This window comes from Quercus lobata, chromosome 8, assembly GCF_001633185.2.
Source record: "Quercus lobata isolate SW786 chromosome 8, ValleyOak3.0 Primary Assembly, whole genome shotgun sequence".
Taxonomy (NCBI): domain Eukaryota; kingdom Viridiplantae; phylum Streptophyta; class Magnoliopsida; order Fagales; family Fagaceae; genus Quercus; species Quercus lobata.
In genome coordinates this window covers 34,916,391-34,929,491 of record NC_044911.1, presented here as the reverse complement: position 1 = coordinate 34,929,491, position 13,101 = coordinate 34,916,391, and the positions used below count along the sequence as shown (strand labels likewise).

Below are 13,101 nucleotides of genomic sequence, written 5' to 3'. Positions count from 1 at the left end.
TAAATTGTGAATTCAAGTTAGAACCAATAATAACGTCCACCTAAGATTTCTTATGAAATTATTAAGAAAATGTTGTAAATGTAACACTTTTTTTAATTTTAAGAAGTTTTCTAATTTTAGAAAATTGTTATTCACACATCTTTTAAGAACACGTGACGATTTTTATATATATGTATACTTCTGATATGGAGTGTTGATCATTTTGAATTGAAATTTATAAATGTTACAATTAGATATTAATCCATTAGATGAGAGGCCACTAAAGACTTGGAGCCTTTTATTTTTTTTTTTGATAGGACGAAAGACTTGGAGTTTGAAAGTACATTTATACTCCATCGTGGTTTTTTCATTACTAGTAGAGGACTAGAGGGGCGAGATAATGGAAAATAGTTTCCATGTGTATCTCAGCACACTTTTTTTTAATAAAAATATTAGCACACTTTAATTATACAATAGCTGCAAAATTTCACAAGAGAAAAACCTCAAGTGTTTAAGCAGTGGCGGGGTCATAAAAGTTTTTGAGGGGCCAACTGTCACTTTAAAATTTTATTTTTATTTTTTAATGGGGCTAAATTCTGTCAACACCTTTTTTAAGAAAATAAAAATAAATTTTACTAAGGAGATTTACAAGTTATATATTTTCATGAAAATATGCTCTAAATACTCTTAAAATAAATATGTTATACTTTCTCCAAAAAAAAAAAAAAAAAGGTTATACATGGGAAAAAAAAAAAGAAGTAAATATTACAAGAAAATTAAATAATGAAACTTTTTACTTTAAAAGATGGTTAATAAATATGTTTTTTTTTTTTTTTTTGAGAGAGAGAGAGAGAGAGAGAGCTTCAACTTATAATACTTGTTTCGGATGATAGCTCTTTATCATCAAACTAAGACACAAATCAATTTTTGGTGTAGATAAGGATTGAACTTAAATTTCTTAACTATCAAAGACTTTACCAGTTATGTATGTTCTAATTAACTTAATTCCATAAATTGAAATATAAGCATATATATATATATATATATAAAGTTACTATTGAGTCTCGAAGGAATCAATCTTGACATGTAATGTTGTCATGAATCATGCATATAAAGAAATGGATCCACTAATAAAGCGACTTTAATTTTAATTCCATAAATTGAAATATTAGCATATATATAAATAAAAAGTTACGATTGAGTCACGCATTTAGAAGGACTCGATCTTGACATGTCATGTTGTCATGAATAATGCATATAAAGAAATGGATCCACTAATAAAGCGATTTTAATTTGTTCTTGCTTTGTGGTGCAAACTATAAAGTATAAAATAAAGGAAAAGCTAAAAGAAAAGAAAAAGGGCGGGAGTCAAATCAATCAGTTAAAGTGGTTCAATTAGCATACTTTTTTGGCAGCCTTTCAGACAGTGAAAATTGTTGACCAAGAAGTCTGAGTCAATTAGCAACATCAAGGCATTTTCGTACCAAGAAAGCCGAAACAGCAGAAGTTGCTGCAATTAGATGATCGGCAACCACATTGTAAACTCTACTCGTGCAGGTTCTCTTTTTCATGGTGGTAACCAAAAGAAGAAATATGGAGGGAACAATCGCAATTATTAAAGGAATGTCAACAAACTGCATGCTGACTTCCATGTTCATCTTGTACATACCAGTACTGTTGTGTTCCTTTCATGTTTATTGCGCTGATAGAATTTCTTTGAGGTATGGCGAGTTGATTAGAGACAATGAAACTCTGGTTTCGCCAGGGGGAGAGTTTGAATTCGGATTCTTTAGTCCTAGTGGAAGCTCTGGCTACAAAAGATATGTTGGGATATGGTACAAGTGGGATAAGCGAACAGTTGTATGGGTTGCAAATCGAGATGACCCGCTTGTCAATTCCAATGGAACTTTCGGAATTGGAACAAATGGCACGCTCCAGGTATTGGATACGAGTAGTAGGAAGGTTCATTGGTATTGGAAAGATGATTATTGGTGTGATTCGTGTACAAATGCAAACATGACTGTGAATCTCAAGGAATCTGGAAACCTGGTGCTTTACTATAACGAGACAAGGCTGTGGGAGAGCTTTGAAAACCCAACGGATACATTTCTTCCACGCATGTCGATGATGTCTTCAACCATGATTTTGACTTCATGGAGAGATCGTGATGACCCTGGAATTGGGAACTACACGATTAAGAAAGATCCATTAGACGTAGGAGATCTGAACACACTAATCATCTACCAAGGGAATACGATTTACTGGAAAAGCATGAAGGATGATCGATTGTCTACTATTTCAGATTATTTCTCCATGAACCCGTCAGGTTGTAAAAGAAGGTCTGATTATGATAAATCATGTATTGATTACAATGTAAGGTTGGTGATGAATTTTAGCGGGATGATAGAGGTTTGGAAGGAGAAGAACAGGACTTGGTCCTTGATACAGGCAGAGCCGAGAAACATTTGTGGTGTTTATAAATTTTGTGGAAAATTTGGTAGCTGTAATCCAAATAATAAATTGCCATGCAAATGTTTGCCAGGGTTTATGCCCGATGTCCCTGAGAAGTGGCATTCTGGAGATTTCACAAATGGGTGCTCCGAAAATAACAAGGCCTGTGGGGACAGAAACACCTTCTTGAGCTTAAAGATGATGATACGAGAGGATAAACCACAAGAAAGTTATATGGTCAATGATGAAAACGAATGCAAGGAGACGTGCCTTAAAAACTGCGAATGTAAGTCTTATTCATATGATGAACAAGACTCATGCCAGATTTGGACGCAGGATCTACTTAATCTTCAAGAGGAGCATCCCTATGGTCAAAACCTTTCCGTCCGAGTAGCAATTTCCGACATAGGTAATCTACTATCTGGTCGGTTTTACTTTTTATATGAATTTGCTTGAATTTACTTAGTTTCTGTTTTAACAGTCACTACAATGTTATTTACTAACGTATAATTACGCATTGTAATTTTAGTAAACTAAAAAGCTTGAATTCATATGAAAATAAAAGGCTAAAATGCAAATTGTAAATTCTAAATGTGCGTGAAATTTATTTCAATTACTTTACTTTATTTTCATTCAATTGAATCTTTTAAGTTTTAAATTTGTTATATTTAGATTTTTTGGTCAAAATTTCTTTAAAAATTGCCATTAAAAAAAATATTACATTCATATGAAAAAAGTCTATAAAATTAATAAAAATATTTTACAGATTTTTTATATGATAAATTTTTTCAAAATTTTTTTCCATTAGTTAATTGCATATTTAATGAAATTTTTTGAACAAAATTGGACAAAAGGTCTAAATTACTTAAATTTAAAACTTAAAAGACTTAATTAAATAAAAGTAAAATTAGATGACTAAAATGAATAACTTAGAAGGTATAATTTGCATATTAACCAAAATAAAAATTTAGAAACCCCGTACTAATTACTGATAGTCAAAGTAGCTATTACTATGCAAGATGTTAAAAAAAAAAAAAAAAAAAAAAAAGCCACTTTTTGAACACACTGGGCACACGATTATAGTTGTTCTATCCGAACTTTATATGTGAGCATCCTCAATAGGATTGATAAATTGACTAAAAAGTCAATTTAGCAACCAATATCCTAAAAATAACTTTTACAACAAAGAAAGCAAAGTTAAAATAATTTGAGTTTGAGCTACAAAGAATTGCTAGAGCTTAAAACTAAAAGCAATTTTTTTTTTTCTTTTTTAATGTGTGATTTTCAAAAAAAAAATAATATTTTAATATATTAATAGTTGTGATCGTTGTTTATTATCATAAATATATTATTTTATTTTGTTGTTTATATTGTTTTAATATATTGAAAATTAAAATAAAACTTTTGATATTTGCTGTAAATGCTCACAGGCCAAGTCCCATTTGTTTGTGTTCATTCACTATTTGAAACTTGAACCTTTTGCAGAACCTGTAGGGAATTTAACCAAAAAAATTCCTAACCTGTGAGAAACAAAACAAATAGAGAAAACACACGTCAAAGAAAATAATCACACGCACAAGACAATATTTACGTGGTTCAGCAATTTGCCTACGTCCACGGAGTTGCAGGGATTTCACTATTATCAGGAAAAATACAATAGTGCACAAGAACACTCTCAAGAAACCCAAATCCCAATTACACCCTAACACTCTCTCACACAAAAAAAAATAAGAATAGAAGCTGACTGCCTCTCTTTTCTCTATTTTCTCTCATGCGGCTACTCACTAGGTTAATTAGGATTTCTCTCCATATATGTTCTCACGGCTGCACATTTTTTTTTTTACTCAAACCTAATATATATATATATATATATATATATATGTGTGTGTGTGAAGGTCGGCTACACTAGGAACTAAATTCCTAGTTGAGTTCGGTCAACTTGGGCTTGTAGAAATTCAAGCCACATGAGCCCACTTCAACAAATCTCCACCTTGGCTTGAATTGACCAAGCTACACGAGCAAACTCCTCCATCAGCTCCACCTTAGCCCTTAAGGGCTCACAAGCTGCAAACATCAGCCACAATACCTCCATAACACAATCCCTCATCCCTGCAACTCATCCTCCTGTCCTCAAGCTAGAAGACCAATTGAAGCTGCACACAGCTTCAACTTCTCAATAGTGACACCCTTAGTCAACATGTCTGCCGGGTTCTTAGATCCACAAATCTTCTCAAGCATTACCAGCTTGTCTTCAACAAGGTAACGGATAAAGTGGTATTTTGTCTGTATGTGCTTCGACTTTGAATGAAAAGCCGAATTCTTGGCAAGAAAGATTGCACTCTGACTGTCACTGTGTAGAATGCCCATCTCCTGCTTCTTACCTAATTCATCTAAGAAACCATGTAGCCAAATCATCTCCTTTCTAGCTTCAGTTGCTGCAACATACTCAGCTTCTGTACTAGACAAAGTAACAATCTTCTGTAGATTTGAAGCTCATGATATAGCTGTACCACCCAGAGTAAAAACAAACCCAGTAGTACTCTTTCTACTATCAATATCACCAGCAAAATCAGCATCTACATAACCCTGCAGTTTCAAACTTGCACCTGTGAAGCAAAGACATGTATCTGATGAACCCTTCAGATATCTCAGAATCCACTTGACTGCCTCCCAATGCTGCTTTCCAGGCCTACTCATGAATCTGCTCACAACTCCCACTGCATGTGCAATGTCTGGCCTTGTACATACCATAGCATACATCAAGCTGCCAATAGCTGAAGCATAGGGCACCTTGCTCATATGATCCCTTTCTACTTCTGTCTTCGGTGACTGTTCTTTGCTTAGTTTGAAATGACTACCCAAGGGTGTGCTCACTGGTTTAGCTTCATTCATGTTGAACCTGCTGAGAACTTTCTTCACATACTCTGACTGTGAAAGCTTCAATGTACCATTAGACTTGTCTCTAATGATTCTCATACCAAGGATTTGCTTTGCAGCTCCCAAATCCTTCATTGCAAACTGTTTGGACAATTGCTTCTTCAGATTATTGATCTCCTTAATGCTAGACCCTGCAATAAGCATATCATCCACATATAACAGTAATATGATGTAAGAATTGTCAAAAACTTAACATAGCAACAGTGATCAGCTTCACATCTCTTGAACCCAATTCTGTGCATAAAACTGTCAAATTTCTTGTACCACTGTCTAGGAGCTTGTTTTAGGCCATACAAGCTCTTTCTCAGTTTGCAGACTAAATTCTCTTGTCCTTGAGCAATGAACCCTTCTGGCTGAATCATGTAAAGGTCTTCCTCCAAGTCACCATGAAGGAATGCTGTCTTCACATCTAACTGCTCAAGATGTAAGTTTTCTGCAGCCACCATTCCCAGTACTAGTCTGATTGTTGACATCTTCACAACTGGAGAAAATATCTCTGTGTAGTCAATTCCTTCCTTCTGCTGGAAGCCTTTAACAACTAATCTGGCTTTGTAACGTTTGCTACCATCATGCTCATTCTTTATTCTGTATACCCACTTGTTGTGCAAAGCCTTCTTTCCTACTGGCAATTCAGTTAGTTCCCATGTTTGATTCCCCAACAAGGAATCCATCTCATCCTTCATGGCTAACTCCCACTTGCTTGAATTCTCATCTTGCAAGGCTTCATCATAACACTCTGGCTCACCACCATCAGTCAACAGGAGATAATTTAAAGTGGGTGAATAACGCTGTGGAGGTCTAATGTTCCTGGAAGATCTGCGGGCTTCAGCTACAGGTGTACTCAGATCTACCTGTGAATTTACATTCTCCTTATCTTCTTCACCCCTTTTCTGGACAGTACCTTCAGTCAATTCATCTAAGTTGACAAACTCAGATTTCTTTTGATCTATCTCTGTAACATCTGACACTACAGTTGACCTGTCCTTGTACATAACCTGTTCATTAAATATCACATTTCTACTTCTGATGATTTTCCTGTTTTGTTCATCCCAAAACCTATAGCCAAATTTCTCATCACCATAGCCAATGAAAAAACATATTTTAGACTTTGCATCAAGTTTACTACGAGCATCAGAATCAATATGAACATAAGAAACACAACCAAAAACTTTTAAGTGTGAAAACTTTACCTCTTTACCGCTCCAAACCTCCTCAGGAAGTCTGAACTCCATGGGAACTGAAGGTCCTCGGTTTATCAGGTAAGCTGCAGTACTAACAGCATCAGCCCAAAAAGTTTTTGGTAGTCCAGCATGCAACCTCATACTCCTAGCACGCTCATTGAGAGTTCTGTTCATGCGCTCAGCCACACCATTCTGCTGTGGTGTCCTAGGAATGGTCTTCTCCATCCTAATTCCCTGTGCAGCACAATACTCACTGAACCCTCCATCTATGTACTCTCCTCCATTATCTGACCTCAAACATTTTACTTTCAAACCTGTTTCTGTCTCAACCATGGCCTTCCACTTCTTAAAAGTTTCAAATACATCAGATTTATTTTTCAGAAAATAAACCCATACCTTTCTGCTTGAGTCATCAATGAAAGTGATGTAGTACCTTGAACCTCCAAGAGATGCAACCGGAGAAGGCCCCCATAAATCAGTGTGTACTAACTCCAATTTTTCAGCCTTCGGTGTCCTGCCAGTTTTCAAGAAGCTCACCTTTTTCTGCTTTCCTAAGATGCAACTTTCACACATGTCAAAATCAATGGACTTCAATTCTGGTAGTTTTCCTTTTGACAGCAGCATCTTCATCCCTTTCTCACTCATGTGACCAAGTCTGCGGTGCCATAGGCTTGTATCAGTACTTGCATCAGCAACTGCAATTGTGTCTCTTGGACTTGAGGTCATGTACAGAGTACCAGTTTTCTTTCCACGAGCCAATACCCTAGCTCCCTTTGTAACCTTCCAAGTACCACCAACAAATAGTATTGCATGTCCTTCATCATCAAGTTGTCCAACAGAAATCAGATTCCTCCTCAGGTCAGGAATATGTCGAATCTTCTCCAGTAACCAAACAGACCCATTGGGCAACAATATTCGAACATCTCCCATACCCACAACATCCAAGGCTGAACCATCAGCCAAATACACCTTACCAAAATCACCTGCAACATAATTCTGTATGATTTCTCGGTGTGGAGTGGTATGAAACGAAGCTCCTGAATCCAAAACCCAATCATCAAGTGGACTGTCTACTGCAAGAAGTAATGCATCTTGTACCTCTTCTGTTACAGCATTAGCAGAATCATCTTCATTCTTCTTCTTAGGACTTTTGCATTGATTCCTAAAGTGACCTGTTTTCCCACAATTCCAGCATTGTACTTGTTGGCCTGATCTAGATTTACTTCTGTTCCGATTAGAATTTCTGGATTTTGATCTGCCCCGATTTGAATTTCTGTTATTACCTCTGCCTCTTGTCTCAAGGTTTAGGGCAAAACCAGATCCTGAGGTTTCGCCTGCATCTCTTCGGCGAATCTCCTCAGCCAGAATTAAATCTCGTATATCATTGTACTTGAGCTTTTCTTTTCCTGTAGAATTGCTTACTGCCATCCTCATTGCCTCCCAACTGTTTGGCAAAGAAGCCAAGACGATCAAAGCACGAATCTCATCATCAAAATCAATTTCTACAGACGACAATTGATTTGTGATAGTGTTAAATTCATTCAGATGTTGTGCTACTGATGCATTCTCTGCCATCTTCAGATTGAACAGTTTCTTCATCAAGTGCACTTTATTGTTTGCTGACGGCTTTTCATACATACCAGACAAAGCCTTCATCAGATCTGCTTTGGTCTTCTCCTATACAACATTGTGTGCAACAGACCTAGACAGAGTTAACCTAATAACTCCCAATACCTGTCTGTCAAGAAGAGCCCATTCCTCAGCCTTCATAGCCTCAGGTTTTGTCCCCAAAAGAGGCAGATGCAATTTCCTCCCATAGAGATAATCTTCAATCTGCATCCTCCAATACGCGAAGTCTGTGCCATCAAACTTTTCTATTCCAGACGCCTTTCCTGCTTCCTCTGCCATTGCTCCCACTCAAACCTAACCCTAGGCTCTGATACCAGTTGGAGGGAATTTAACCAAAAAAATTCCTAACCTGTGAGAAACAAAACAAATAGAGAAAACACACGTCAAAGAAAATAATCACACGCACAAGACAATATTTACGTGGTTCAGCAATTTGCCTACGTCCACGGAGTTGCAGGGATTTCACTATTATCAGGAAAAATACAATAGTGCACAAGAACACTCTCAAGAAACCCAAATCCCAATTACACCCTAACACTCTCTCACAGAAAAAAAATAAGAATAGAAGCTGACTGCCTCTCTTTTCTCTATTTTCTCTCATGCGGCTACTCACTAGGTTAATTAGGATTTCTCTCCATATATGTTCTCACGGCTGCACATTTTTTTTTTTACTCAAACCTAATATATATATATATATATATATATATATGTGTGAAGGTCGGCTACACTAGGAACTAAATTCCTAGTTGAGTTCGGTCAACTTGGGCTTGTAGAAATTCAAGCCACATGAGCCCACTTCAACAGAACCAACTGTACGAAATTGCGTGCCTTGTGGCACAAACATGATCCCCTATCCTCTTAGCACTAGCTCAAATTGTGGCGATCCTATGTACTACAGTTTCGACTGCAACACTACCACAGGTCAGGTTAGCTTCAAGGCACCAAATGGGACATATCGAGTCAGTGGTATCGATCCAAATACGCAGAAGTTTTTTATCCAAGTCAAGGATGGACGAAGTCTACGGCTAAACCAGTCGTTGCCATTCAATTTAACTGGTCCAAGAAACTCTAGTTCTAATGTTTCATCTAATATTACAAATGATGCTGAGATTGCTTGGGACCCACCACTGGAGCCAATCTGTAATTTAACTGCAGATTGCTTGGATTGGCAACATTCATCTTGCAAATCAGCAAGTGATGGGAAGAGGAGGTGCCTTTGCACCGTAAGCTTTCGATGGGATGGCACAAACTTAAGTTGTACAAAAGGTTAGAATTCTATAAGATGTTTTGCAAATTAAAATTATTTTTTGTTACAAGGAAAGATTTAGGCTAATGTTGCTTGGCTATGTTGTTTTTTTAAGGAAAGTAAAATAAATAATAAATAACTCATTGTTTTATCCTTGAGACACATTTTTTTTTTTTTTTGAAAAGTCCTTGAGACACATTAAACCATATAACACTTCAAAATCCCATACTTTTAGATATCTACATTTATATATATATATATATATATATATATATATATATAGAGGGTGAGATTTGTTTGTGGTTTTTGGGATACATTTATGAAAGATCGTGGTTTAAAGTGTCTCATCTAAAAATATTGTGATAATGGTTGCTTTAATGATTTACCAGTATGTTAGGAGTGGCTATTTAACTGAGGAAGAGTTCTCTTACACTTAAGTGTAATCACTTTAATTTAATCTTACCTTAATAGTAGGGAGGTCTTTTCTAAAATTTGCAAAATCGTCTTCAGCAATGTCAATGTGATTATAATGTCATATATGTTGGAGTCTGTATTTTGCATGAGTTGATGAAAACATACATCCTTTAACTTCTACTTATTATCATTTAATTAAATCATTTGAACCTGTTCACCGTAACCAAACTTGATGTGAAAGATTTTTATTCACATCTCTATATTGAAGTATAACTACTCTTCTTTCTTTCATGTAGTTTCTTGGCCATTAGAGAAAAGAATAATATTGCTTCTGATTGTTGGAATAACTAGTGTGATTGTTCTCTGCGTCATTATTGTTATGTACATATGGCGAAGAAAGATGACCAAGAGAAAAGGTAAGCACTTCGTAAAATGCATACCATGCACAGCGCATATATATATATATATATATATATATATATTTTATTCATTTGAATCAGAATAAAACAAATTATATTTTCTTCCATGTAAATAACATGTGAACTGAGATATGTTAATGTCTTCTCGATTTAGAACATAGGCTTATTGATCAAAGAAATCGAGCACATCGCATGTTATGCAGTGAAAGCCATGTCCAAGACTTGATAGACTTAGGTGAGTTCAAAGAAGAAGATAAGAAAGGCATAGATTTACCATTTTATGATTTGGAAAGCATACGAGTTGCTACACATAACTTCTCAATTGAAAACAAGCTGGGACAAGGAGGCTATGGACCTGTGTATAAGGTAATTTGAGCAACATTTACTGGTTAATTAATGTTCATGTCTACTTGTTCTGGCAAAAGGTAATATTAATTATGCATTGCGAATTTCGGTCCCAGGGCAAGCTTCCAAGTGGTCAAGAAATTGCAGTAAAGAGACTTTCAAAAGTCTCGGGTCAAGGTTTAAAAGAATTTAAGAATGAGGTGATATTGATTGCAAAACTCCAGCATCGGAACCTTGTCAAGCTCTATGGATATTGCATAGAAGGGAATGAAAAAATTTTACTTTATGAGTACATGCCTAACAAAAGTTTAGACTTCTTCATATTTGGTTGGCTTCTAAACCTAACTCCAATTATTTTACTATCCATGTTATCCCGACTTTGTTTCTTATTTTAGTTTCTAAAGTTATTCTCTTAAATGCAAAATGAAAATTTGCAAGATCAAAAGCAAAGTGTAATTTTGGATTGGGAGATGCGTTTCAATATCATTTTGGGAATTGCTCGAGGGCTTCTTTATCTTCACCAAGACTCTAGATTAAGGGTCATTCATAGAGATTTGAAAACTAGCAATATTCTTCTAGATCATGAAATGAACCCCAAAATATCAGACTTTGGATTGGCGAAGATTGTTGGCGGCAAACAAACTGAAGCAATCACAAGCAAAGTAGCTGGAACTTAGTATGTTTCATATCGATAATATTATTTTTATAACTTATTGTTTATATATTATGGAAAATCTTCAATCCTTTTAACTCTGCTTTGAAAATATGCACATAAGTGCCTTGCTAATATTATAATTTATACAACCTTTGCAATGTAGTGGCTATATGTCTCCGGAATACGCATTAGAAGGAATCTTCTCAATCAAATCCGATGTTTTTAGTTTTGGTGTAGTTCTACTTGAGATTATAAGTGGAAAGAAGAACACAAGTTTTTATCAATCACAACAAGCAATGAGACTTCTAGGTTATGTAAGTGTGTTAAATTTTCATAAATATCTATGTTTGTGTCACTTTTCTGCTTCATTCTAGGTTAGGTACGTGTTAAATTTTCTAATCTTCTATGCTTTGGTAACATTTTACTTCATAACAATGTTTGTTTACTGTCACAGACATGGGGACTGTGGACCAACAACAAATTGTTGGATTTAATGGACGAGACCCTACGAGATACTTGCATTGCAGATCAGTTTGTAAAGTGCCTAAATATTGGTCTCCTATGTGTACAAGATGACCCAAGTGATCGCCCAACCATGTCAATTGTTATCAAGATGCTTGATGGTGAAACTTTGAACCTTCCAACTCCTAAACAACCAGCCTTCTTCATAAGGAGAGACCAATCCAACTCAACTTCTTCTACTAGACCAGAATCAATTAATGAAGTAACGAATAGTCTAGAAGGACGATGATGCATGGTGAAGGTTCACGAGTCTTGCTGTTCTTTTATGATTACCCTTGTAAAGTTAATCGTGCATCCACAAGGAGATAATGTAAATATGTGTCCGTAATTATATTCCTTTGCTGCTGGATGCTTCTTTCAGGTAACTGTAAATCATTTCCCGTGTTTGTTGCACTGGAGTTTTGAAAAATAATGGATAAGATTTGAGGTGTTTTATATTGCGCTTGGACTTGCTATTTTAAAGAACTTTTTGTATGCTTTAGAAGACATCTTAAATAAAGAAATTCTTGTATTTATTTTGTGTATAAATGTCATTATCGTAACGTATTTTAATTAGCTCAATTAGTAAAGTCTTTTTTCTTTTGAATATAAGTATTCTAACGTGTAACTTCATTTTATTTATTATTATTTTTTTTGGGCTTGATGACAATCTGTGTTTAATAGTGTATGAAGTGAAATATTCATGGTGAGACCAGAAATTTTTAAATCTCGATTAGGTAATTGACAAAAATGCTTAAATAATTGCTATTGGAAATTTATTCATGGCAAGTGAATTTTTTTTTTTTTTTTTTTTTTTTGTTGGAGAATCCACATCAGAAGACTTTTATTCAACTAAGGCTATGAAAATCAGCCTGAAGTACATCTACAATCTCTAGTGGTACATCTTCCATCCAGACTTGTAATGAAGAAAGAGAAATTTTCTGCCTCGCAATCGAGTGAGCTACAGTATTACAATGTCTCCTTACATGAGAAAAAGAAATAATGGAGAACTGAGAGGCTAAGTACTATATATCATTGATAATATGACTGAACTATGCAAGGTTGTGAGAGTTTGACTTCAGAGCGCTCATGAGGATCAGTGAATCACCCTTCAACACCCCCTTATTGAGACCGGTTTCCAATGCCAACTCCATTGCACGTCGAGTTGCCTAGGTCTCAACTTCAATAGCTATACTAAGTAGTGGAATTCGCTATGCCAATGAGACCATCACCTGCCCCTTGCTTGTCTCTAATCACCACCCCTATTCTAGCCTAGTTTTCAGCCTTGAAAAGTGCCCCATCAAAATTAATCTCGTATTGTTGGTGCGCTAGGAGCTACCACTG

At 35.7% G+C, this 13,101-nt stretch overlaps 1 protein-coding gene across 1 annotated transcript; it reads left to right on the top strand.

Moving 5' to 3' along the window:
* Nucleotides 1–1,470: 1,470 nt before the first annotated feature.
* On the top strand, nucleotides 1,471–12,254 carry LOC115957607 (G-type lectin S-receptor-like serine/threonine-protein kinase At4g03230). Its single transcript, XM_031075896.1, has 8 exons — nucleotides 1,471–2,839; nucleotides 8,982–9,443; nucleotides 10,134–10,253; nucleotides 10,411–10,622; nucleotides 10,718–10,928; nucleotides 11,040–11,277; nucleotides 11,420–11,570; nucleotides 11,711–12,254. The coding sequence occupies exons 1-8, from the start codon at nucleotides 1,573–1,575 to the stop codon at nucleotides 12,005–12,007; spliced, it is 2,958 nt and encodes a 985-aa protein (XP_030931756.1). The 5' UTR covers nucleotides 1,471–1,572; the 3' UTR covers nucleotides 12,008–12,254.
* The last annotated feature ends 847 nt before the right edge of the window (nucleotides 12,255–13,101 follow it).